Here is a 25,461-nt window from a genome sequence, read left to right on the forward strand (position 1 = left end):
CCAACATTCGAGAATGAAATAATGACTTTAATTACAAGTTACATTAGAAATCTAAATATATAAAAGAGAGAGTTGGAGAATGAACAGTTGGTCAAGCGGTTATGCTGTGATTTTTGTGACTTTGAGGGGCGCTTTGGTCTTTTGGATCTTTTATATGCATCTTTTACTACTGCTACATGTTGCACCAATGAAAATGGCAGTAAGATATCCGGCAAATTACTCAAGTGCTGAGCTCAACATTTTTTGTCAGTATATCCAACTAGATTTTTACTGCAACGGTATCCAAAATTCTTTGTGCAAATAAGCGACGAGTCAGATACACAAATTGCCACCATTATAAACCCCATCTATATAAATTCTATCAACAACTAAATCACTAAATATTATTCACTTATTTTTGCCTACCATACAACATCACCAATCAAAAACTTTTTGATGTACTTTAGTAGAGAAGAAACAGAGCATATGGTAAGATCAATATTTTCAACAAAATATATTGCAAATCAAAATCCACTTTAATTTTTTCTTACTTTTGCTACTAATTTTCAGGCCATACCAGCCAAATTTTTGCCGCATATAGGATGCCATATGCGAAGAACAGCAATACTAAAAAATGGAAACAAATTTTGGTTTATTAGATTACATGAAAGTCCCGCAAATTCTAGCTGGAAAGAATTTCTATGCGATCACCAAATACAAGAAAATTTCATGATCCAATTTTTTCACGTAGGTGTAATGGCCTTTCGAGTGCAGATATTTGCTCCAAATCGTTGCTCAACTTTCTATGAATGGAACATTTTACCAGCCCAAGACTATGGCCAAACGAATACGGTATGGAACAAAATTATTACTCTCTAATTAAACACAATTTATCAACCTAATTGTTATCCAAAAAAGGGTTAATCGCACTTTATCCCCTTTAAGTATGGGTCATTTCTCACTTTACCTCCCAACGTTTGTTTTTCTTCAGTTTATCCCAAATACTAACAGTCAACTCTAACGGAGATTAACAGAATAATGAAAAGACAGTAATACCCTTAAGAAAATAATGAACAACCCAAAATACCCATATATCAAAGGTTTATGAAACGGATAAAAACAAATTTTCAAAATTGCCCTGGAACAATGGAGGAGGAAATTTCCCTCCATCGGGCACATGGGACAAGAAAAGGGAAACCAGAAGACAAAAGGTTTCCTTCCTTTTTGTCATTGTCGGTCAAGTCTCTCTCCCCTCTATCAGCCTCTTTCTTCTTCTGTATTCCTAGCAAAACCTCCAAAACCTCCATTAAAGAACATGAAACGACACCAGAAATAGAAACGGCACCTGCTTGGCGGGTCGGACCCAGGTGCAATTGACCCATCGGTGGTGAAATCTCAATTGGGAAGGAGGAAAGTGAAGTTCGTTGGGTGGATTGTGAAAGGTGACGACGAACCTCAGAAGAAAGGGGGATTGGGCCTGCTTGTGGTGGTAGTGGCGGTCGGCGTCGTGGTGCTGAAGAAGAAGAGCGGTGACGACACCAGTCCACCAGCCGTCCCTATAGTAGGCAGGCGACGACGTCGCCTAGGTCGAAATAGGGTTCAGAAGAAAGAGGGTCAGGAGGAGGCACAGGGTTGAGGAATTCGGCATTGATGTACTCGCGGAGAGGGACATTGGAGCCCTCCTCGGCGACGAGGGTGTGGTACTGGACGTAGGCCTTACTATTGGAGTGGAATTTGAATTTGCGCTTCTTAGCAGAAGAAGCAGAGGAGGAAAAAGAAGAAGCATATAATTTTTTGAATTTTATGTTGGTGAGAAAGCTTCTTGCACGTTTACTGGCTGATGCTTAGGTTAGTTTGAAACATCTGTGATTTCCTAATGGATAATTTCCTCCTCTGTAACTTTTTTGCTCATATTCTGCTTTGCTCTGTTGGATTAGTACTCGTGGGTCTGTTAGAATAATCCAAACTGTTTCTGAAGGCTTTGAACTGTCATGTTAGCCTGAGGATTAGTTAAAGTTCACAGTATGTCAGATAGCTAATTCACTCTACTGTTCTTTGAAATCAAACTTTTTATGTTTATTCAAAAAGTGATAGTCTGAATCTTTGGAAGAAAAAAATCTCTTTTAAAGAGGAAAAAGTGCTAAGCAACTTTTTAAGTGTTCAACTGATGAAATTGAAAAAGTGAGGGTAACTAGGTGCTGGAGGAAGGAAATACTTAAGAGACTATGAAAGTGACAATTCAACAGAAATATTATCAATTAGAAAACCATGCACCACCTTGAACTGCTCATGAAAAATGCACACATCCAACCCAAAATCAATTTGCAATAACTACGGAGCCCTATTAACTACCCATTGGCAATTTTGGCATCTTGAAGTTTTTAACGGGCAATTGCTGACGGAGGGAGTAAACTGAGAAAAAACAAACATTGTGGGGTAAAGTGAGAAATGACCTATACTTAAAAGGGATAAAGTGCGATTAACCCTCCAAAAAAACTGTAGGAACATTCTGCCCAATAGAAGGACTACTAACAAAGTTTCAATTCTATGTGACAATACAACGATATGATATAGACTACTTGGTAATTTTCATATTACACAAAATATTTAGCATATCAGTGTATCAATATTCTTACAAAAATTTCACATCTTTTTATAACAGGAATTACATCCAGATGATGCCTTCCATATTCTACCAAATAAAGATAGCATAATTGTGCTCTATTGTCAACAAAAGACTTGGGACATAAAAGTTGAGGAAAATTATTTAACAAATGGATGGAAAAAGTTGACAAAATTTCATTTAATTAAAGTAGATTATACTATCGTATTTACTCACTTAGGATTGAACAAATATGCACTTCAGATATTTGACGATGAACTTTTTCAAGTGTATCCAATATAATCTAAATACAATTAAAATGTTCACAAACTCAACGCAGTTATTTAACATTGTTACTCTAATAAACATAGTCCAATGAAATCCACTGAATAACATTGTTCACAAACTCAACGCAATTATTTAACATTGCTACTCTAATGAAATCAATTCCGGATGCACTTTTGTTCCACTATCATGTAACTATCAACCCAACTATGCATGTAATATCTTATGGACTGACTTCCATCCATGTAACTGCACTTCCTTCACTTTGTAACCATCTTTTTGTTCTACTTTCATGTAACTATCAGTCCAACTATGCATGTAACTATCTTGTGGAGTGACTTCCATAAATGTAACAACACTTCCTTCGCTTTGTAAGGGTTAATCACATTTTATCCCTTTAAAAAATATCTCATTTCTCAGTTTACCCCCTAACCTTCAATTTTGCTCACTTAACCCCCTTTAGGACAAAATTGCCCTTGCATTATTTTGACTTTTCATTTACCTTGTTTTCCTTTCTTTTATTTCTTTTTCTCTTTCTTCTTTATTTAATTCTTCCTCTTTTCCACAAAAATCTTCACCTTAATGATTGAAATTAAAAAAGAGAAATTGCAGCGATCTATCTTCTCCTTAAATGATTAAAAAAAATTCAAATCACTTTTCTAAAATACAATTTTTTTAGCCTTTCAATTCTTTTAATTTTGGGTTTTTCTCTTTCCTTTCTAGTTTCTCATTTTATTTTCAAGAAAATATTATAAGATGAAATGGTTTCCCTTTCTTTTATTTCTTTTTCTCTTTCTTCTCTCTTTCATCTTTCCCAATAGAAATTCCATTTCAACGAAATTTTTTTTTTTAGTTTGTAATTGCATATTTTTGGGTGAAGGTTTAAAAGGCATCAAAAACTAATTTTAATTTTTTGTATGATGCCACGTGTCACAAATTTCAATTGATGATTATTAATCAGGTCACAATTTCATCTTAAGATATTTTCTTGGGAATAAAATGAGAAACTAGAAAGGAAAGAGAAAAATCCAAAATTAAAAGAATTGAAAGGCTAAAAAAATTGTATTTTAGGAAAGTGATTTGAATATTTTTTAATCATTTAAGGAGAAGATAGATCTCTGCAATTCTTCTTTTCTAATTTCAATAATTAAGGTGAAGATTTTTGTGGGAAAGAAGAAGAATTAAATAAAGAAGAAAGAGAAAAAGAAATAAAAGAAAAAAAAGGTAAATGAAAAGTCAAAATAATGCAAGGGCAATTTTGTCCTAAAGGGGGTTAAATGAACAAAATTAAAGGTTAGGGGGCAAACTGAGAAATGGGATATTCTTTAATGGGATAAAATGTGATTAACCCGCTTTGTAATTTCAACTATACTTTTTCCCACATTTGTAATCGCTTAACCTACACCACATAATTTATATTAATCATATAATTCTCTACACTACAACAAATACACAATAACTAAAAATTGTGCAATTTAACACGGGAAATATTAGCTCTCCTGCGCCATCCCACTAGTTTTCTTTAAACGGAAAGCAAATAATAAAATAAGCCTACTTTTGCTATGGGGAATGTATACTTCTTCGAGTAACGTGAATATGATGAAATAACTAAAATGAATAGCATGAACAAATGTGTTTGGTAGAAACGTCAAAAAATCTAACGACTATGGACTATTTAGTAGCCACGCAACCAAGGATGTTAAGAAGTTGAACACCTTCAACATTTTTCAGCGCCCCATATGAGGGTTGCTTTGAAGGCAGATTGATTGCTAGTGGCGATGATATGTCTAAGTATGCTGCATCTCAAGGATTCAATCGCATTCATATAGATTCCCCAAATCTAGTAAAAATTACTACCTTCAAAATAAAAAGTTATTTTACAGGTTTATATATACAATCAACTCGATAAATGCTTACGATAGATTGTTACTAAAGAATTACTTTTAAATTTACTAGATATTTGGCGATTGTATATTCAAGTCCAAAATTGTGATAATTGTGATAATTATAAATCTATCAACCATTTACGTAAACAATTTATGAGTTTTTTAAAATTTAACTTGATCATATGAAAGTTCTATTTAACAGATTAATTTAGAATACTATTAATGGTTTATCCATGTTTGTAACTCTCAAAGTTTTCGCATATGTAATCTTTGATATTTTTCTCCATGCTAATTCTATTAATGGTTTCTATAGAAGTAAAAAAGGTTAACTATTAGGCCATTTTGCCGTACAAATAGTTGTTTTACATTCCTATTAATTTCTCTCCTGCCCTTCTTGTGATTTCTAATGCCTAACATACTTCCCCTTGAAATATTGAAGAGTTCAAACATGAGTTGATAATTTTGATGAACACAATCTCAACACTGAAACATTTAGTACTATATATATATATAAATTTGGCGTATTGGCTCTAGTTATTATTAAAGTCGACCTTAAACAATCATTTATGCATATTAACGTAGTCGTGAATAGATTACAAGGGATTTTTTGTTTTTCAAACTTATCAACTCAAACACGAGTAGAGTTTAAAACTTAACTCATACAAAATCTTTAATAACTCAAACACGAGTAGAGTTTAAAACTTAACTCATACAAAATCTTTAATTGAACTTAATTTGATTAGTGGACAAATCAATTTTGAAGTGTTATTGAATTGAAAGAGCAAAATTCTAGTATTGCAAAGAAAATAGTAGTATGAGAAAAAAAAAACATACATAAAAAAGATATTGAAAAAGCTTTGATCCTTGACCATGTGGCCATGAGATTTAATAAAAAGTTAAATACCCAAGCGACAAAGTAATGCGTAGTAATGCGGAAAAGAAAAAGTTTTCTCTTGGATTACTTGGCAGTCTCTGACTGGTAGAGTCCAGCAACCTTGACGTGGCATAGCAAACATATAATTACAAAATCCCAAATTTCTCCTCTTCCCTCTGCCAAAACAAAATTCGACGGAGAAAGAACGAAACTCGATAGTAATTCCAGTGATCAGACCATGAGAAACCGAAATCAGAAAAGAAAATTCATCCGATTGAGCTACGTTCTCCTGCTTCTGGGGCTCTTTCCAACCTCTACAATCGCCCGTCCATTTGTCCTTGTCCTTTCCCAAGACGACCTCAACATCAAAGACCCGGTTACCGACGGAGTCTCTGATTCCGACCCAACCGACTCCGACTTCGACGACTTCATCGATTCCGATGCCAAACCCGATTACGAGCTCGACCCGGGCTCATGGAGCCCCATATTTGAGCCCAGCACCAACAATTCTCCGTACTTTAATTCCTCCTCCTCCTCCCCAGATGAAGATGTAGAAAATAATAATGGCGAAAATTTTGATTTAATTTATTATTTAGGGGTGAAGAAGATGGTGACGGCGGCGAGAAGAGGCGATGAGAGGGGTATGGCGGAGGCAGCGATGGAGATCGAGACGGCTGCGGCGGCGGGCCACTCGCACTCGCAGTCGGTGATGGGGTTTTTGTATGGAATGGGGATTATGAGAGAGAGGAGTAAAGCTAAGGCCTTTTTACATCATTATTTTGCTGCTGAGGGTGGGAATATGCAGTCCAAGATGGCTCTTGCTTATACTTATTACCGCCAAGATGTAAGCTTTTTAGCTCGATTTATATAAATTTGTCATCTTTTTGGGGTATTTATGATTTATACTTGAAGTAGCTTAGTGGCAACTAAAGATAAATAATTAAATAAAGACTTGCTTGAAATTTGATGTTTTGAAGTTATTTTCAAGTAGGGATAGTGGAAATTTTGCTGTTTATAGAACTGAATATCGGGGAACATTTGATGATGTAGTAGTAACTCAAATAATCAGAATATAGGAGTTTTTATAATGCCCTGTTCAATGCTTTCTTCTCTCAGTCCTATCTTTTACTAAATGCAGCACTAGGTTTAACAAGTTACTGTCAGTGAACGGAGTTGAGCTGTTGTATTTAATCTCGGTTAATGTAAGCTTTTGTTAAATGCTTCTGCCTGGCCAATCCCTGAAAATGTGATCATCATGTCTTTGATTACAGATGCATGAGAAAGCAGTTCAACTCTATGCTGAACTGGCGGAAATTGCTGTAAATAGTTTCCTGATTTCAAAGGATTCACCTGTCATCGAACTGGTTAGGATTCATAGTGGAGCTGAGGAAAATAAGGAGGCACTGAGAAAGTCTCGAGGAGAGGAGGATGAGGACTTCCAGATTTTGGAGTACCAGGCACAGAAAGGAAATGCTGGTGCTATGTACAAAATTGGAATATTTTATTACTTTGGATTGAGGGGAGTCAGACGTGATCATGCAAAGGCATTAGCATGGTTCTTGAAGGCTGTGGAGAAGGGTGAGCCGAGATCAATGGAACTACTTGGGGAGATATATGCAAGAGGTGCTGGAGTTGAAAGGAACTACACTAAAGCACTGGAATGGTTAACACTTGCTTCCAAGCAACAGCTTTATTCAGCATACAATGGAATGGGCTATTTATATGTTAAGGGGTATGGAGTGGAGAAGAAGAACTATACAAAGGTAAAAGTTGATGCTATTTCCTCTCCTTCCCCCACCCCCTTTTCTGCTCCTTGTTCTGACAGACAAGTTAGATTGGTCTTTATATAACCTAGCTACCTATTTTAGCTCTTTAGGAGTTAAAATTTTAGTTTGAGTACATAGGTATAAGAGCCAAGCATGAGAACATGCTTTTGCTCTGTGAGGATGGCATCAAGAGTATGGCTGGGAACTTTACATTGTTTTCTCATGTCTTAGGTTTCAAGCTGATGATGGCATACTGTTTTTGGCAAGTTCTCAGAGTTTTTGAACTTTTATTGTAATTGATGATCATCTCTAAGTCACATCATCTAAAACTCGTGTATGGGTCCTGTAGGTTCATCTTTGCTGCCTAACATGAGCTGAAAACTTCTTTCTTTGTCACAGGCTAAAGAATACTTTGAGAAGGCTGCTGAGAATGAGGAAGCTGGTGGGTTTTACAACCTTGGCGTCGTGTACCTAAAGGGCATTGGTGTGAAGAGGGATTTGCGGCAAGCATGTAACTACTTTATACCGGCTGCCAATGCAGGTCAACCAAAGGCATTTTACCAATTGGCAAAGATGTTCCAAACTGGTGTTGGCCTTAAGAAAAATCTCCCCATGGTAAATCATCCATTGTCCTATACATTTCTTAATGTCCTTTAAAAAATATACTATATATTAGCTGTTTATGAATGAAATCCTTGTTCATTTGCCAAAGTGATATAGTGGCCTGCATTGTATATAACTGTGCTTTTGGTTCATTTTTCTGTAGATGATATTTCAAGTTCGTTACTAGTAAACTGGTGTTTGTGCTTGTTCATAAGTGAATTTTTTGACAGTGCTATTCTATTTAGCCTACTCCTAGTATCCTTTCACTCTGCCATTGCGTCAACTATCATCTATAAACTTAGATCATGTAGAAATTCCACCTATTGTTGCTTAATTGGTATGAGATAATTTTGATCATCTGTGGATTATTGGGCTACATAGAGCGAAGTTATAACTGGTAATATGCTTTATTTTTCTTACTGTATTGCCTTTTAACTCTGAATAGACTATTTAGTATCTAAAAGATTAAAAATCTCATCTGGTTATATTTTGGTCCGCCTGTTTCTAGGCAACAGCTCTATACAAGTTAGTTGCAGAACGTGGACCTTGGAGTTCCATGTCCAGATGGGCACTAGAATCGTATCTAAAAGGTGATGTAGGCAAGGCATTCCTCTTATATTCAAGGATGGCAGAGTTAGGGTATGAGGTAGCACAAAGTAATGCTGCTTGGATTCTTGACAAATATGGTGAAAATAGCCTGTGTCTGGGAGAATCTGGAATCTGCAGAGAATCAGAGAGGCATCTAAGATCTCATGCTTTGTGGTGGCAAGCTTCTGAGCAGGGCAATGAGCATGCTGCTTTGCTGATAGGGGATGCATATTATTATGGCCGGGTAGGTTTATTACATCCAGCTGGCAGGATGGCTAGTTTTGGTCCTAGATTCTGTCCTCCCAAAGTCCAATATATATTCTGATTTTTATTCTCTAGACTAGGTTTATGGCTTCGTGTATTATAGTTGAGAGAAATGAGATAGATTTCGGTTTTATTTGGTGGGAGAAAAAGAAGGGGGGGGGGGGTAAGTGGAAAGGAGGAAAGTAGCTTTTGCACTTGAATAGATTATACAGACCTCAAAAGTTTTCTCGTTTTTCTTTTACAGGGGACAGAGCGAGATTATGATCGTGCAGCGGAGGCTTATATGCATGCCAAGTCGCAGTCAAATGCTCAAGCTATGTTCAACCTGGGTTATATGCATGAGCATGGCCAAGGACTGCCGTTTGATCTTCACCTTGCCAAGCGATATTATGATCAAGCATTGGAAATTGATCCTGCTGCAAAGTTGCCTGTGACTCTAGCCCTAGCAAGCTTGTGGTTGCGAAAGAACTATGCTAACAGTTTCATGGTAATATTATCTTCTCTCTTGATAGTCTCTCAACTCCTAATTCTTGTTTTGTGTTTCTAAGTTTGACTGCTACTTGCCTTTATGTTCCAGGTTGAGTTCATTGATTCACTGCCCGAATTGTACCCAAAGGTGGAAGCGTGGGTCGAGGATATGATTATGGAGGAAGGAAATGCAACTATTTTAACTCTTTTTGCATGCCTCCTAACCGTCCTCTACCTTAGGGAGCGACAGCGCAGACATGCTGTTGTTGCAGGTGGAGGGATGGCTCCTCAGCAACCTTTTGAGCAAGCTGTGCTTGCGGGTCGTTGAACATACGGAGGATAAGATTGACACTACATGACGAGGTGAGATACATGTCGGATGTTGTATAGAATTTTCATTTTTCTTAGTTTGACCAAAGATAACTGAGGGGCATTAGACAAGGTAGGGTAAGAAGGAATACCATTTGCCAGTCATGTCAAGCTTGTAAGTACCAACAGATTTTGCAAGTTGTAGATTTTTTGAGTGGAAAATCTGTCGTTCAAGTTTATTACGTTACATTTTATGAAATTCATTCATATTCGAGAGGCCAAAGCTTTGTAAGAAAGTCCTGAAACATTTTATGGTGAAAATTTTAGCTTCATGAAGATTCTTCTTCTGTTGATATACTTTTATATTCTTCCCGATTCCCGTGCAGCATGCGGACTTTTGCAGACATTTGAGGAACCTGCTAATGTTGGCAAAATTAGACTTGGTTGCCGAAGGAAAATAAACCGTGGTAAAGACAAATATGCGTGGATCAGAAAAACCTGTGCTCAAAATGTTTATTACTATTAGTGAAGGAAGATAAATTGTGGTAAAGACAAGCTACGGAGGAGCCAGTAAAGATTTTGAGATTCTGAGCACTGGTTGTTGTGGTTAAAAACAAATCAAGATTCAAGTAAAATTTTCTCGACACATTTATTGATGACAAAGGAAAATAAACCGTGGTAAAAACAAGATGCTCTCGGACCAGAGATATGATAGAAAACCCCGGTTCAAAATATTTTAGGCCGCGTCAATTAAGGCATCAATGAAGTTGTTTCATTTTTTTTTAATAACGAACAGAAATGGTACTTTTATATATTAACACTCGATAATATAAGAGTTAATTATAAAAAAGGGCAACTGCATTCATATCTTTCCTTACTATATCCATTAGCTATATTGGGAACGTATTATCCCATTCTATGTCATGTATTAGTTTGATTGCATATTGAACTAGTATATGGCTACACATATTTCCTGATCTATACACAAAAGAAAAGTTACACTGTTCAAATTCTTCCTTCATCTCCTCAATATTCTCTAGGACTGTTGCAATGCTAATGTCTTGAACATTGCTTGCATTGATTTGGTCCACCACAGATTTACAGTTTGATTGGACTTCTATCTTAGTCCATCCTGCATCTTCGACCATCATAAGCGCAGCTCTTACTGTCAGACCTTCTTCCTCGATAGGTTTTACCCCATGAAAACCCAAGGGAAGGCACTTATCTCTCCTCCAAGTTGTTCTAAATGAGCACGGAGATGATTAAAGAAAACAAGGATGGTAGTATATGAAACTAAACGTTTAGATATTATCCCTTTTGAATTGTTTTATTTTTAAGCAAGGAAATGTGAAATTTAAGAAGCAGAGGAGGAGATGAAATTTAAAAAGTATGAAAGAGCAAAGAGAATTTGAACACAGAACTTCTCATTTCTGAAGTTTCACGTTAACCATTAGAGTCGCTAGATTAAGGCTTGAGGCTTCCTTAGAAGTAGATATCGTCCCTTTGAATCCCCTTAAGAACCGCTGCCAGTCCTGGTTTGTAATTTTCTTTTCTTTTTTTTTTCATTGGAGCATCCTCGTTTGAATTTTCAACTTGTAGGTAACTAAATATGGTAAGAATGTAAGTTTAGAACGACTCCTAGGCCCAAGGGCACGTGCTTATATACATGTAGCCCATTCTTAGACGTTGTACATCTCTAATTTACATAATCACGAGATTTAGTAATATTACACTTTGAACATTACTACAAAAAGAACTCGAAAGAGAAAAGTTAAAAAGCGATGCACCGAACAAAAGAGACACCAGCGGGGTTCCGTAGTCTAGTCATTATCAGCAGATTCCGTGATCGACTCTCATGTGCTATTTGCTGTGTATCCTTGGGACGAAACTCTACACGACCTTAGGGGATTAGTCTGGCCACAAGGCTAGGATACTCCTAAGTGAAAAAAAAAACAAAAAACACGCCGGCTATCTGCCTAATTCAACAGCCGTGTGGCAAACATGCGATAATTCCTACTTCCCCAAGGGTCACCCTTATCTACGTAATAAGATTTCAGGCAACATTGCATCCAGGATGGATTTCTAAAACCATCTTTCATTTCTCTTCCTTCGTCACTCTCTGGAATGCCCAGTAATGTATTTCGCTTCCTTGTCATCACATCAACAGGGTAATAACCACCAAAAAAGTTTACCTGTTAACAAGGAAAGCCATAATTGAGCACGTCTCTAATGGGTAAAGGATTAACAAAAAGATTATGTGCTAAATTATCATGTTTACCGCATCATCTGCATAAAGAAAAGCATGGATTCGAGCAGTTGCATCCTCTAGCGTCAATCTGATCCTATAAGCTCCAACAGGAGAATAGAAGTCCTCAACCCTCCATGGAAACACTGCTACAACCCGAACTACACACCTGAATTTAGATGTCACCTGCAAAGATTCAAGCTCGTTGATTTTGGAGGGACAGAGTTGTACACAGCTCCAGAGCTCAGAAAATGTAATTACTATTGCATTGGACTTGTATTCCAGAAAAATCTAAGAGAGCACCACTGAAACACCTAGTACACAAAAAACTCACCGAGACAAATGAGATGTCAAATCAAGAACAAAATGAGAAATGATAATAGATCTACCATTAGCATTTCCTTTTATACAGATCTTAACAATGCAAAAATGGAGATACCTCTGGATTGGTAAGGACATGCATCAAAGTCACGAAAGGCACATCTGGATGATCAGTTTCTGAATGTTCAGAAAATGAGAAATATGAATAACAGAAGGTTGGTGTCACCACATTAGGATAAAACCAAGAAAATAAATTGGATATCAGACCTGTAAGATCAGAAGGCCAAGGAAAGCACGAGAGCGGCATCCTTCCCCATTTTGATGAGATTCGTTCATCGTAGCTCCTAAAACAGACAAATGAGTGGTTAATATTTTGTACCAGAATTGCTTACAACATGGGAAGCAAACTATCTATATCAGATACAAACCTTTGGCGCTGTAAGATAATGTCATCATCATCAGGCAAATAGCAAATCTTGGTGAAGGGCATTATAAAAGCACACCACAGTGCAGCATGAGATTCACACTTCAAATTAACAAATTTTACCCATCTACCAGATTTAAGGACATTCAGATCAAGCTTCTCATTGCCTCGCCTGATAATCACCCTTAAGACAGTGCCAACAGCCGGAAAGGTACAGAGGACATCTCTTGGTAAAGGAAATGGTTCCAGTTGTAAGGGAAGTGGATCTTCCTTTTCATCCTCAAACCTGTAACATGGAATGAAAATTATTTGGAAAGGATACAAAATCTTTGAAGCAAAATTGCAAACATGTCTCAAAAGAATAAATGAACATAATCAAATGACTGGAGCACTATATCAGTATTCTCAATCAGAATTGGCGGAAGTTCAACAGTCAAATTACTTAGTAACCACTAAGTAAAGTATTCTATAACTGCAAAATCAAAATATGACTATGAACAAATGGCTGTAATAGCCAGTTTCTGACCAATTATGGAAAACCGAAGGGAATGAAAAGATCAAGTTCAGAAAGCCATACAGGAAAATTAATAGTGGACCACACTGTATGATCAAATAAAAAAGACATGAGACGCAATACTTCATCAAAAGAAAAAATAAAAAAGCTATTATATCAAGAAGGAGAAACAAGCTTTAAGTGAAAAGAGAGAAAAAATATGTCTCCCTACTGATCAGTTAAAATGGTTGCTCTCTTCCATATGCAGCTTAATAATATATACAAGTGAAACACACATGGGAAGTCAAAGAGCTGCTCTAATAGACCAATGCGTGCCTAAAACCAATAAAGCAGATAAATATGCCAAGAATAAGCACTTAGCTCTGATGAACAGAATACAATAAGGAAATGTATCATAGAAATGGAGTTTAAAAAGGAAAAAGACAACTCACTTTGGTTCAACGAGGGCAGGTGGAGTGTCAGTCCCATCCCAAACAAATAGGATCCACTCATCTTTTTTGACTTCACATAGATGAAGAATCTTGTATAAGAAGATGATTAATGAGCCAAAGAATAAGCAATATCTTCAAATGCGAAAATAAGCAAAGAAACTATCAAAAAACTATAAATGTTCCCCTTACTCAGTACTAATTGAAAATGACTGTGCCAAAGTATTGTTAAAGTACCTTGCAAGCCAAATTAAAGTGCTCTCCTTCTCTGATCTCCTTTAATGAAGGTAAATCCTGGGATCCTATCAGGTGATTGATCAACATTGAAGTACATCAGTACTGCTAGCACTTACTTTTAACCAAAATTTATTAAATTGAGATAGCAGGAAATCTCAATTTTCTACAAGGTGATAAAATTGAGATGAGCCATGATCTAATGCCTTTAAACACAAAACTTTCAGGTTAACAATATGAAAGAAAGAAAAGTATAACACATAGAATGCAGTGAACTACACAACCTTTTTGAAGTGTCAGTGCAAGATTGAGATGAGCCAAGATCTAATGCCTTGAAAACATAAAACTTTCAGTTTAACACAAGGAACGATTAAAGATCTAGATCAAAGAAAAGTATAACAGATAGAATGCAGTCAACTACACAACCTTTTTGAAGTGTCAAGGCAACTTGTATTACCACAGATCCAAGACTTGAGAACTCTGTGTTCAATTAACGTTCCTAGCAAACCTTCGTGGAGGTTCATAAATGGGCCAAAAACTCAAGTTCAACCTAGGCATTTGTACTTTCCATTTCTAATTAGACCAGGTTCTCAAAAGGACCAGCAGAGTAAACACACAGCCTCCCAAGATCAAGACAGGATTTAGCATGAAGGAATTGAAGAGAGTACCTGTTTCATTTGGGTGCTCGATCAACCACTTACGTAATTCCAATATGAATTTCTTGTCTTGTTCTCTAGCATGATATGTAGCAGAAAATTGATATGGAACGAAGCTTCTCCCATGTTTTCCTTCAAACAAAGCAAATGAAGAGAACTTCTTGTTGAAAACAGCATAAACCTCTGAACCATGCATTTTCATCTGCAAGGTATGGTCTAATTGTAGTAATAGGAATTGGACTAAACATCCACAAAACAAAGGAAAAGAAAAGGCCATTCAAACGAAGAGTGGAAAAAGGAAATGGAAACAAACTAATCATTCCTATCATCATCGTCATATCTCATTGTTGTGCAAGAGCGTAGTCACACAGTTTTCCAGTGATACTTATAAACTAAAAAGCCAGTGGATTAGCAACAATGACAAATTGAAATGAAAGATATCCCAACAATCAAAAAATGAAAATACACTACTAGGATGTTCATGAAAAATTATGCATCTCCTTCATCTTACCGCATCAAACTATGAACCAATCCCTGATCATCTATACTTACTAACCAGCAGCAAAAATATCAGCTAATTCACCTGTAGAAATGCCAAAAAAAAAAAAAAAAGCTAGATTCGTAGGAGAAGCAGCACATTTTAGCATCCACCACGAAACTGGTACCTCGGCATACACGTCCAATTTACCAATTAACTCTTAAAAAAAATTATATATATATATATATTCTAACCAAGACTGAAATAATTCAAAAACAAAACGCTTCATCCTATTGACGCGTAAAAGGCGATAATTAACAAAATGGGCTCTTTTAACTACATTGAATATTTGAATTAAATGAAGTTAATTAAGCAAAATAAATAGCAGTGAAACAAAAAATAATATACCACAACGTGGGATAGCTGAATTATGTCCCCAGCAGCCATAACCTGGGGAAGCTTCTCCATATTTTCCGCGAAAAAGTTAATTGCAATTCCGGGACTTGGCTTGGACTCATCCACGATTCTAATTGTGCAAAAACAATCTGCAAAAGGGAAAAAAAAAAAAGAGCAATCACAACAAAAAAAAAAAAGATTTTTCTCAAACTAAACCAAAAAAAAAAAGGGAGAAAGTTTTCACCAGTGCCCTTAGATTGTTTGGGGATGCTGGTTTCGATAACTACTCCAATGAGATTAACTTTCTGATTAATTGAAGCTATGGCATCAATTAATTGGAGAAATCTGTAGTCGTCTCTTCTTCCCATATTTCTCTGTCTCTTCAAAGTTCAAACTACTACAACTCGCAACTTACAGAATCAGTTCATACGGTCACTCAATAAATGTACCCAACGTCAATTGCAGAAGGACCCTTTAAAATTTGGCTGATTAGAAATTTACCCCCTACACTTACTTATAAGAGAAAGTATTTCAACTGTAACAAACCTCTCTATGATATAATCAAACAGAAGGGCCTAACCTGAATTATATGTAAGCCCAGTGTAACCAACAAATTACAATTGGTTAAAAGCATCTCCCAGCTATTAGTAATAAATTGACAAAATCGTTGAAGAAACGAGTGCAAATAAGTTTGTGCAGCTGGTCTCTGACGAGCAAGAATAGGAAAACGCTTTCTAGTTTCTACAAAGCTGCAAGAATAAGTTTTTACGGGCTGCTTTCGAGTAAGCTAATAAAGCTGTTTCCTGTTCTGTTTGCTTGGGAGTACTTATTTTACTTGCACACAGTCATGTTTTGTTTTTGATATAAAACATGAAATTTTTGAACATTTTGGAACCAGTAAAGATGGACAAGTTATTAAGTCTAAAAGGCATCTCTTTTATGTTAATGAAGTCTAAAATAACTTACTAATAGGCTAGCCTCGCGTTTTTTGTTGTGTTGAGCTTGTTGCCCTAATGGGATGTGATCGCCCAACTTGTAATTGATCAATCTTTAGAAAAAAAAAATTGATATTTTATATGACTATATCTAGCAATTGGACGGGTTGGGCGGGTTTTGGTTGGATTAATATTGAGTTTTCATTTAAATGAATTACACCTAACCCGCCCAACTTTAGATTGAGTTAATTTTGGATTGGGTCATATTGGGACATCTCAAACTCATAACCCAAATATGACCCAATATATTAATTAATAGATTTTGATACATAAACTCTCTCAAATATATTTTCACATAAAAAAAAATTTCACACACATAAACACATTTTCACATAGATAGACATTTTCACACATTAAAACACTCACAGATACAAATGCACACTCACTTTTTAAGCTCTTTTGAAATACTTTATTTTTACACATACAAACACACTAAAATACACATGTATGATATGGGAGGAGATGGGGGGTTTTGGCGTGGATTAGTGGTGTCAGAAATGGATTTAGTATAGTGTGTATTTTGTAGTAAAATGAAGAAGGAATCGTGTTATGAAAAAGCAAGGGTAGTTGCCTTGATCAATTAATATCTCTTTAATGTCCAACTCTGTGCTGGTCTACTAGAACTGAGAATGGGAATGACGTACTAGTACAACAAGAAGTGGGAAAGGCACACATATGATATGGTGTCTGCAAACTTTCTTGGATTGTTATTTTTTCCCACAAAATTTTTTATGTTTTATTGAACGCATTTTTTAATTATTTTGTTATTAGATATATATATATATATATATTAAATTGTTACAGTATATTTTTTTATAAAATTTTCAAAAAATAACAATCCAAATGGGCTTATATTTGATTGCATGATAAAAGAAGAAATGGCGAAAAATATTATGGAATGCTCTGAAAATAGGAAAATAATAAAACGTCGACGCATGCAAGTAAGTATTATAGCTAAGTAGCTCATATAATTTTGTTAAGTATCCATACATGGAGGCACTGCTTTTGCTCATGTCTCATGCTGTTTCATGAACAATGAAATGTTTTTGTATCTCATATCCCATCCCTTGTAATTTATTTATTTGTTTTTTTAACTTAAGTTGGGTAATGAGTGTCCAACACAAATACCCAGACCGTCCAAAATATATGTGGATTTTTATTACCCAATTCAAAATTGATCCAATACCCAACTTACCCAACCCAACCTCTCAAATTAGTGGATGGATTGGGTGAATTGTTGGGTTTTGGGCATAATTGCCAAGTCTATATATGACGTACGATCTTACTAAAAAATGATTTATCTTGGTGTTGTATTTAAACTCTCAAGGGTTGAAATTTATATAGTTCAAATCGGTGGGTGTAATTCTTATAAGTTTTGGTGTAAACTCTGTAAAAATTTACATTTGTTAATTTGTACAACTAATTTGATGATTACATCCAAATGGCAACGGGGTGGGGAACCTTGTTCTGTGTTTTAAAAACCTCCCCCCACCATCGCTCTATCCCCGGCTCTTCCCGCCCTGCACCACTGCCCAACAGGTGGCTCAACAAAATTTCTTGGTTGGGAGTGCAAGCATAGCTACCGGTGTACATAATCGTCCTCAGAGTCACCGACATCGTGGGTGAAACAAATGTAGCTGAGCTGAGCAGGAAGGATCGTTATTTATGATCTTGCGGCTCAGAAAATCACCAAAAAAGGGATAGGAAAGATTCCACTTGAGGTATGGCCGCAAAGGGTTTCTGATCTAAAAGATCCAAGGTCAAATTATATAGAGTCAAGGACCCCACCATGTTCAAGTACTATGGATTGGAGAAGAAGCAATCAACAAACCAGAAAACTACGTACAGAGAGGAAGGACTTCTCTGTTGTTTCAAAAGGATTTTGTGAGAGAGGATATTAATAATAATGTTTCTGTGGGTTCTTTTTTAAGTTTAGACAAAGAAACGAGTGACAGAGAGACAAAGCCGAAGAAGAAAGCCCATGCATGCAGGAAACTTGTAATCTGCTGTATGATTGTCTAACAAATTTGCCCCGCAGTTTCTCCTATTCAACTCCATGCATCTGTTTCCCTTTACGCTAGCACTCTCGCGTTTGATAGTTTAATAAAGAAAGAAGCTTTGCATCCGGAAATTTTTGATTATTTCTAGTTCTGTGATTAGTCGCTCGACTTGAGAGGTTTTCATCTTATTAGTAGAAAAATAGACCACGGTTGGTTTATTAAAAGCTGTAGCGGGCAGTTTTTCATCATTTTTAGTTTTGGTGAAGTGAAGGTAGATTTCATAGTTTCTTGCAGTTAGTGTAAATTTATTGTCTGGCAAATTTCATATGGCCAATATCGCTGAGCAACAAGCACTCCACCCTTTCCTGTTATTATTAAAAAAATACCTAAGACCTAAACTGTGTAACAATTTGGCTGAATCTCAAACTTAGTTTCAAGGCATAATTTAATGATCATTTTGCATTACCTTTATGGATACCTCTAGACTATCAAAAAAAAAAAAAAATTTAGAGGAGCAATTTCTAAACAAAATTTATGCAAATTTGAGAAAGTAAGGATAACACTAAATATGTGCTCAGGTATTCGAATCCAAAATACTAGCAGATTTCAGGCTTGCGATCTATTTGCATGGCCTCCAATGGTGCTCTCGGATCTTGCACATCTAAGAATCTCTCCCTCTCCTCCTTCTTAAAGAACCATTTGACGGAAGATTCATGCCATGCTTCAAAAACTTGCGATTGCAACTTTTTATGCACACAATGCCATAGGACAAAGAAAACTTTCCATTTGCAGAAGCCATGCGTTGGAAGTTCTGAACAAAGAAGGAAGAAATAAATACTTACAAAGAGATTTGAGATTTTATCTCTGATTTTTTGATACCCGAGGAAGAGTTGAAAGAGAACAAGCTTAAATTCATCTAACCATATGTGCCCGCAGCACAAAAGAAAGCACCTAACTTGGTTGTGTCAGCCTGTTTCAGAGTATCCTCCAGTTGAAGCCTCAGAATCCCTTTTCGAGTAAATTATCTTCCATGCTAGTGCATTAAAGAAGCAGATTTCACATGTGAACTTAAGTGCCTTACCATAAACAAGTTTCTTAAAAAGGCTTCTTCCATATCTGCTCTTCATACTGTGTGTCCACATCTTTTGGGCCTTCATGGTTGCACTTCTTGCACACAATATTGCCTTTGAAATTTAAGAAATTACACCTATCGAAAGCAGTAAGGAAACAAATACAAATTTAATTAGGCAATGATAAGCTAAAATTTCATCCCACACAATTGTAGAGACAGACTTACGAGGGGCACTCCCAGTCTCCAGGTCTTAGCTGCCTCTTTGGTCGTGAATCATGGCAGCGCAAGCATTTAGCATTGCTGGCAAAATTCATGAAACCGCATCTACAAGTCCAGCACAAGAATCTAGCCTCAATACAAAGAAAACCACAAACTTTTTTCGATATTTGATACGATACTCTAGGGAGGTTGGTATTTTCATTCCTAATAGGAAGATTAAACAAAAACTAAACTATTTCATGCAAGGTTGCTGCATTAGACTAGGCAAAGTTTGGTTTGACGTATGCATCCACTCTCCTTGCTGACAATGGCGAGACCATAAGCATCTAATCCTCCCTGACTGCCAAAGCTCTGAAACCTCAGGCATTAGGTTTAAGTTTTTAACCAGATAATGGTCCCAATTAGTTAAAATAGTAAATAATTACTGTAAACGTGAACTAGCACTGTGACAAAATAACTTTCATCACTCATCTGTCTTAAAGTATTAAAGGTTAAGTCAAATTTTCTGATGAACTTTATGCTTGTTCAAAGACAGTCTCTTTATTTTGAATGGTGCAAAATGGAAATGCTATCCACAAAAGTATCATGATTGGACAAATGATTCAACCAAAATTCTAATCTGATCTCCTCCGCCATTTAAATTGAAAAGCAGAAAAGGCACGCACATAGTGACCCAAGAAATTGTCTACTTGAATAGCAAACTACTGGCAACAAATAGTTGAATACCACAAATGTAAACTTACTGTGGACAGTTCCAGTCTCCCTTTTTCATTTGGACATCTTTCATCGGAACCCTCTTTGGACCACCTGCTTTGCATTTCACGCATTTCACATATCTGGCAAAGTTCATGAAGTTGCATCTGCAGTAAATTTGTGCAGTGGTATGATTAAATTACATGAGGTACAATTATCTTACCAAGGATATAAAAGAAAGAGGATCCTATTAGAAGCTTGGAATTCTTGGACAATTACTGGCTGCTTGGGTTGGTGAATTTCATTTCTCATAGACAGATTTACAAATAACAATTAAAGGACAAGAACTTCTTGTTGGTAAATGCTAAATTCTGGATTTTCAGAATAAATCTAAATGCTACAAGACCTGAAACTATGCAATTGCTTGGGTTAGGATTGCAGAAGAGTCAACAATGAACAAGGGAAACACATTTTCAACATTCACCAAAACACTCGCCTGGTGAGTTTTTCAAGCCAACAGCAAAGAGGTTGCCGGTCAAACAAAGCATTTCTGTGCTCGCTGGAAAGTATTCAGAAATCAAGAAATTAACTTTGTAATGGCACCACTAAAGAAATCTCCAAATTATCTTTGACCTGTAATTATATGTGTAATTCTACTCTTTTTTTGGGGGCTGGTTGGTGTTTAAAAGTTGATTTTGTTCAATATGCTGCTGAGTTTCTAGAAGTATTGAGTTTTCTTGTGTAATTTAGGTTTTGTGGTTCTATTTGATATGATTCTTAGGTGGTATTTTCAACTGTTTTTGCTTGCATATAGTTTGATTCTTTATTAATTACAAGTATACAGCAGTGAGTGCCTTTATTAGCAATATACTCTGAAAAGACCTTTGATAGAAAACTCAGTATTGAATCCGAAACTCAATTGAACACGACAGAAGCTAATGGCGATGCTGTCTCAGGGATAGTTTTTTGAAGATGCATATTGTTGTGCCTTTTGCAGCTTTGGCTTGCCGGTTGTGGAACTAATTTTCCTATTGAAAACAATTAAGCTACTTTGTTAAGCTTTCTGTAAGCTAAGATTTGTTGCATTCAAGTTCTAATTGGTATATTAGTAAAAAAAAGTTTGTGCTATTAGGACTCAAGATGTATAACATTTGAAATGCTACTACACCAGTTATAACATTTAAATATACCAAACCATGGGGATATTTGCTGTTGAAAAGGTTAAAACTCAACACCACTGTGACGGAAACAGGTGTGCAAGGAGGGAAGGGAACCAATTGAAGCATGGAGAAACACAAATGAAATAGATGCTTATGACAGAAGATCCATCTAATAACTGAATAACCCGCTAGGAACTTACTCTGAACAAATCCAGTCTCCTTTTTTCATTTCAATGTCATCTGAGTTCATTGCTTTAGGTCCATCTTCTCCACACTCACGGCAGCTTACGTTTCTTGCAAAGTTCATGAAATTGCATCTACGATGTAAAAATTCAGTGCATTAGGCCAATGACTGAAATTGCTTGTACCAAAGAAATGGAGTGTAAGTACACTGGAAAGATATAAAAAGTACAACTTGATCAGAGGAACAACGAGGACAAAAGATTTAAAGGAAGATCATTGACCTTTTGCCCACAATCCATAGATAATAACAATGCTTGGCTATTCTCAAGTTAATTTCCTAAATTTTAAAAAAATATAAAAATCTACAGGTTGGACAGTACAATGCAAACATTTAAAAAGTTTAAAAAAAGAACACAGCTCCAAATCGCCCAGCATTCCCTTTCTGCCTGATAAAGTTCTCTAAAACATTAGTGATTCTTTCCTGAGAAATCATTATCCAGATTTTGATGCAATAATGGACTTCCCAAGAATTCATAATTCATCATCCTACAGCTTATTTTCCTAAGCTTCAGTAACTAGCCTTCACTCTTCAGCATATTAAACCGATCCAGCGTTTTGCTTTTCAGGCCATCAATCAGATGAAACAGGTAATTCAATTACATAATCTTTTTTTATGCCATAAACTCTCAGTTAGAAAAAGGAAAGGAGATTCCAGATAAGCTGAAAATGAAAATTTAAGGTTGACATACTGGGAACAGATCCAATCCCCTCTTTTCATTTCAACATCCTTTACGAAAGTAAAAGACTTCTTCTTTGGCTGAGGAACATTGACAACAGGCTCTGGAAGGTCCGGTGCACGAGTTGTCTCACTTAACTCAGTTAACTCATGTAGCAAGTTTCTTACCGATACTTCAATGATCTCTATGTCCTGAGGCTTCACTTTTCCATCAATAACAATTGGATCTAAAGCATAGGCCAACAAGATACGCACAATATCTACAGTCCTCGCAGCAGCTTCAGATTCCTTCAATATGACATACGCTCTATCACATGATCCACGAAGATGACAAGCACCGCATACCTGCAGTCAAGCACTTCTTCTCAAAGCTCAGACCACAAAATCAGCAATTAATGAATCAATTCAGGTTCTGCATTAGTCATCTTACCCCTTAGAGTAAATTAACTTCGAGAAATTTTTATTCATCTAGAGTAGGAAACTTACATCTCCTTCATCAAGTCCTAGATACACTCGCAACCGTTTGGCAGAATTCACAGCCTTCCGAAGAAGATTAGGACATCCCTTGTCTACAACAGTCTGAATTTCTTGCCTGGATAATGACCTGCAATACGTAAACATGTCTTTCAATGTTAAACATTTCAAAGAAAAAAAAAATTTCCTACTCTTTTTTCGAGTAAAATAGCAAAACGCTTGATTAGAATTTTTTGATTTCGCAAAAAAAGAAAGTCACATTATTTTGATCTTCCTTAAAAAGATAATACATTTTCTTCCTAAACTCTTCATCCTTAATCTTCCTATTAACAGAATCTCAACTTTCTAATGGGAAAAAAAAAAACTCAATTAAGCTCAAAAGATGCAAGAACAAAGTTGAAATCAACTGTTCCCATTATCAAACATATTACATAAAAAAATGAAAAGAAAGAAAAGTACAAACTGTGAGCAACCTTACTTGAAGATATCAAAACGGTCACGAGCAAAGTTAAGACAAGCATCCTTCAACAAATTCATATCAGTATAAACACCATGAGCACCAGGCTCAGCCGTATCCTCGGCCGTGGGGGCATTTTCAGGAGGAAAGTAGCCTTTAGTCTTCAACCTATCAACAAATGAGACCCATTCACGCCAGGGATGAGAAGCTGAAGTCAAAGTGACTGCTGGGCTACCAGAAGTGAAACTAATAGCTGGAGTGTTGGCTTCAAGAACCGCGGCGGAAGAACAGCACCGGTGGGAGCGTAAAGAGGGGGAAGAAAAGAGTTTAAGGGGTCGACATGGAAGCGGGATTGAGGAGAGGAAGGCGGTGGCTTGATGGTTGCGGAAAATTGAAGTTCCAAAGAGATTGAATAGGCGTGATGTGGACATTTCTGCAAAAACGTCCTCCTCCTTGCAGTTTTAAGAGAGGGAGCACCGCGAGCGTTGTGGGAGATGATATTTGCAGGGTTTTAGACAGGGTTTTAATGGTAAATGCAAGTTTTCGGGTCAAAGACGCCCCAACAGGGATCCGGACTCGTGATGGTTTTGTTAGCTGTAATTGCATTCCTTCCCACGTTGAAGTGTTTTATTATAGGGATAATTGCAGAAACCTTCCCACAGGTTTCTTCGAGTAGCAGTCACCTCCCCTATGATTTACAACATAGCACTGACCTCCCCTAGGAACTAATTGAGACCTATTGTTGTCAAAAAAAGTGTGTGAATTTACCTAGCTACCCCCAATTATTTGTGGTTATCTGATGAATGAATTTTACAAAAGAACAAATATTGCTTGTGAACAAATTGAGGGAGTAAATAAGCTAATTAATTACTAATTAAACATATTGAGTAACTAATTATTTAGTATTACCCTTTCAAAAATGTTTAGTAATTTAAACAAATTGTTTAGTATTACCCTTTCAAAAATGTGGACGAATCCAGCAAAGTGTTCAATCCGCCGGCTGGTTACTGACCATAGGAAAATTCACCAAGTAACCAACATTCTAGTCCTAAACCGTTGGACAAATCTGGTGGACCAATCCGAGCTAACCATGGAATGGATTGTAACCGGTGGAGAAAATGTAGAATCCATCCAATGGATTCATGTTGGACCTCATTGTTTTAATTTTAAACGATTTTTGTATTTTAAGTTATTTTCTACTTTCTAGTGTCTGTTTGGATCTTGTAAGCCTACTAAGGTATGTCTAACCCATATACCATGTTAATTGAATCTTGTTAGAGTTTAGAAAATTGTGTCAAGTAAAGTTGTTAAGTTCAATTAGAAAACTTGTATTGTTTTCATCTTAGATTAGGTTTTTGTATTTTGTAAAGTTATAAATAAACCTAACTTGTAACGTTTTTAGAAGTTAAATGATCATGAGAATTAAAGTTTGAGAGTTTCATCTATTTCTTGTTCCTTTGTGAATGTCTTTGATACAAAGTGAGTCGTGTCTCCTTTGTTTAAGTTTTGGTTTATCAATTCAAAATCGCGTTAAATTGTAATGCCTTTATACCATTCTAAATAATCTCGAGCTGTCTTTGATTGTGTTAGAATCCATCTCTTATATCCATAATCTGATCAAGATAAATCTTTCCATTGCCTGATTGATTTGGTTATTCAAAACAGATTCTTGTCGGATCGAGTTCGCATCAAATACTTACCTCTAACTACCAAACTAAAGTTGAGAAAACCAACTGTGTTACTTCCAAAACTAGTTGTAGCAGTGGATTGTTAAACCAGACCTTATTTATAAGTTGGTGTAAATTCAAACCTCATTTAGCCGTTTAACTAGCCGTTGCTTTCACCTTATGCTTAAACTGTTACACGTGCATTGGAAATGGTTTGCACTTATACCTCCTGAAGTTTATTGACCCTTAATAGCTTTTGTCCTTTCTTTACTAATACTACTAGACAAGCAAGATGAAGGGCAAATTTAGCACAAATTTCTCATCTCACTCCTTAAAACAATTTTTTAATGGGACTCTTTCTAGTTTGAACTGAATCTAAATAGATTCCTTAAGTTTATGGGCGGTCAATGCAATTTCGTAAACCAGAGAGGAGGTGACTGCTACTGTTAGAAACCTCAGGAGAGATTTCTACAATTTTCCCTTTA

The 25,461-nt window shown here is 36.2% G+C and overlaps 3 protein-coding genes across 5 annotated transcripts; 1 reads left to right on the forward strand and 2 right to left on the reverse strand.

Annotated features, from left to right (window-relative positions):
• Nucleotides 1-5,784: 5,784 nt before the first annotated feature.
• LOC113742318 (ERAD-associated E3 ubiquitin-protein ligase component HRD3A) lies at nucleotides 5,785-10,218 on the forward strand. Of its 3 annotated transcripts, none has more exons than XM_027270142.2 (7): nucleotides 5,785-6,470; nucleotides 6,898-7,389; nucleotides 7,792-8,007; nucleotides 8,504-8,827; nucleotides 9,092-9,334; nucleotides 9,425-9,678; nucleotides 10,011-10,218. In XM_027270142.2, the coding sequence occupies exons 1-6, from the start codon at nucleotides 5,865-5,867 to the stop codon at nucleotides 9,641-9,643; spliced, it is 2,100 nt and encodes a 699-aa protein (XP_027125943.1). In that variant the 5' UTR covers nucleotides 5,785-5,864; the 3' UTR covers nucleotides 9,644-9,678; nucleotides 10,011-10,218. The 3 variants fall into 3 exon arrangements, with proteins under 3 accessions (XP_027125943.1, XP_027125942.1, XP_027125944.1); XM_027270143.2 differs by lacking the exon at nucleotides 10,011-10,218 and having other exon boundaries at nucleotides 5,928-6,139; nucleotides 6,223-6,470; nucleotides 9,425-9,960; XM_027270141.2 differs by lacking the exon at nucleotides 10,011-10,218 and having other exon boundaries at nucleotides 9,425-9,960.
• A 1,027-nt stretch (nucleotides 10,219-11,245) lies between these two features.
• On the reverse strand, nucleotides 11,246-16,235 carry LOC140005941 (protection of telomeres protein 1b-like). Its single transcript, XM_072047310.1, has 11 exons — nucleotides 15,901-16,235; nucleotides 15,565-15,792; nucleotides 15,333-15,469; nucleotides 14,459-14,648; nucleotides 13,794-13,858; nucleotides 13,560-13,648; nucleotides 12,619-12,900; nucleotides 12,458-12,534; nucleotides 12,309-12,367; nucleotides 11,903-12,055; nucleotides 11,246-11,816 (listed from the first exon to the last, which is right to left on the reverse strand). Exons 2-11 carry the CDS (start codon nucleotides 15,686-15,688, stop codon nucleotides 11,601-11,603), a joined length of 1,392 nt encoding a protein of 463 aa, XP_071903411.1. The 5' UTR covers nucleotides 15,689-15,792; nucleotides 15,901-16,235; the 3' UTR covers nucleotides 11,246-11,600.
• Nucleotides 16,236-19,079: 2,844 nt separating this feature from the next.
• LOC113742101 (uncharacterized) lies at nucleotides 19,080-23,808 on the reverse strand. The gene is made up of 8 exons (XM_027269806.2): nucleotides 23,331-23,808; nucleotides 22,865-22,982; nucleotides 22,392-22,723; nucleotides 21,660-21,776; nucleotides 20,350-20,466; nucleotides 19,613-19,711; nucleotides 19,397-19,522; nucleotides 19,080-19,126 (listed from the first exon to the last, which is right to left on the reverse strand). The coding sequence occupies exons 1-7, from the start codon at nucleotides 23,738-23,740 to the stop codon at nucleotides 19,411-19,413; spliced, it is 1,305 nt and encodes a 434-aa protein (XP_027125607.1). The 5' UTR covers nucleotides 23,741-23,808; the 3' UTR covers nucleotides 19,080-19,126; nucleotides 19,397-19,410.
• Nucleotides 23,809-25,461: the final 1,653 nt, after the last annotated feature.

This window comes from Coffea arabica, chromosome 4e (assembly GCF_036785885.1).
Source record: "Coffea arabica cultivar ET-39 chromosome 4e, Coffea Arabica ET-39 HiFi, whole genome shotgun sequence".
In the NCBI taxonomy this organism is placed as follows: Eukaryota; Viridiplantae; Streptophyta; class Magnoliopsida; order Gentianales; family Rubiaceae; genus Coffea; species Coffea arabica.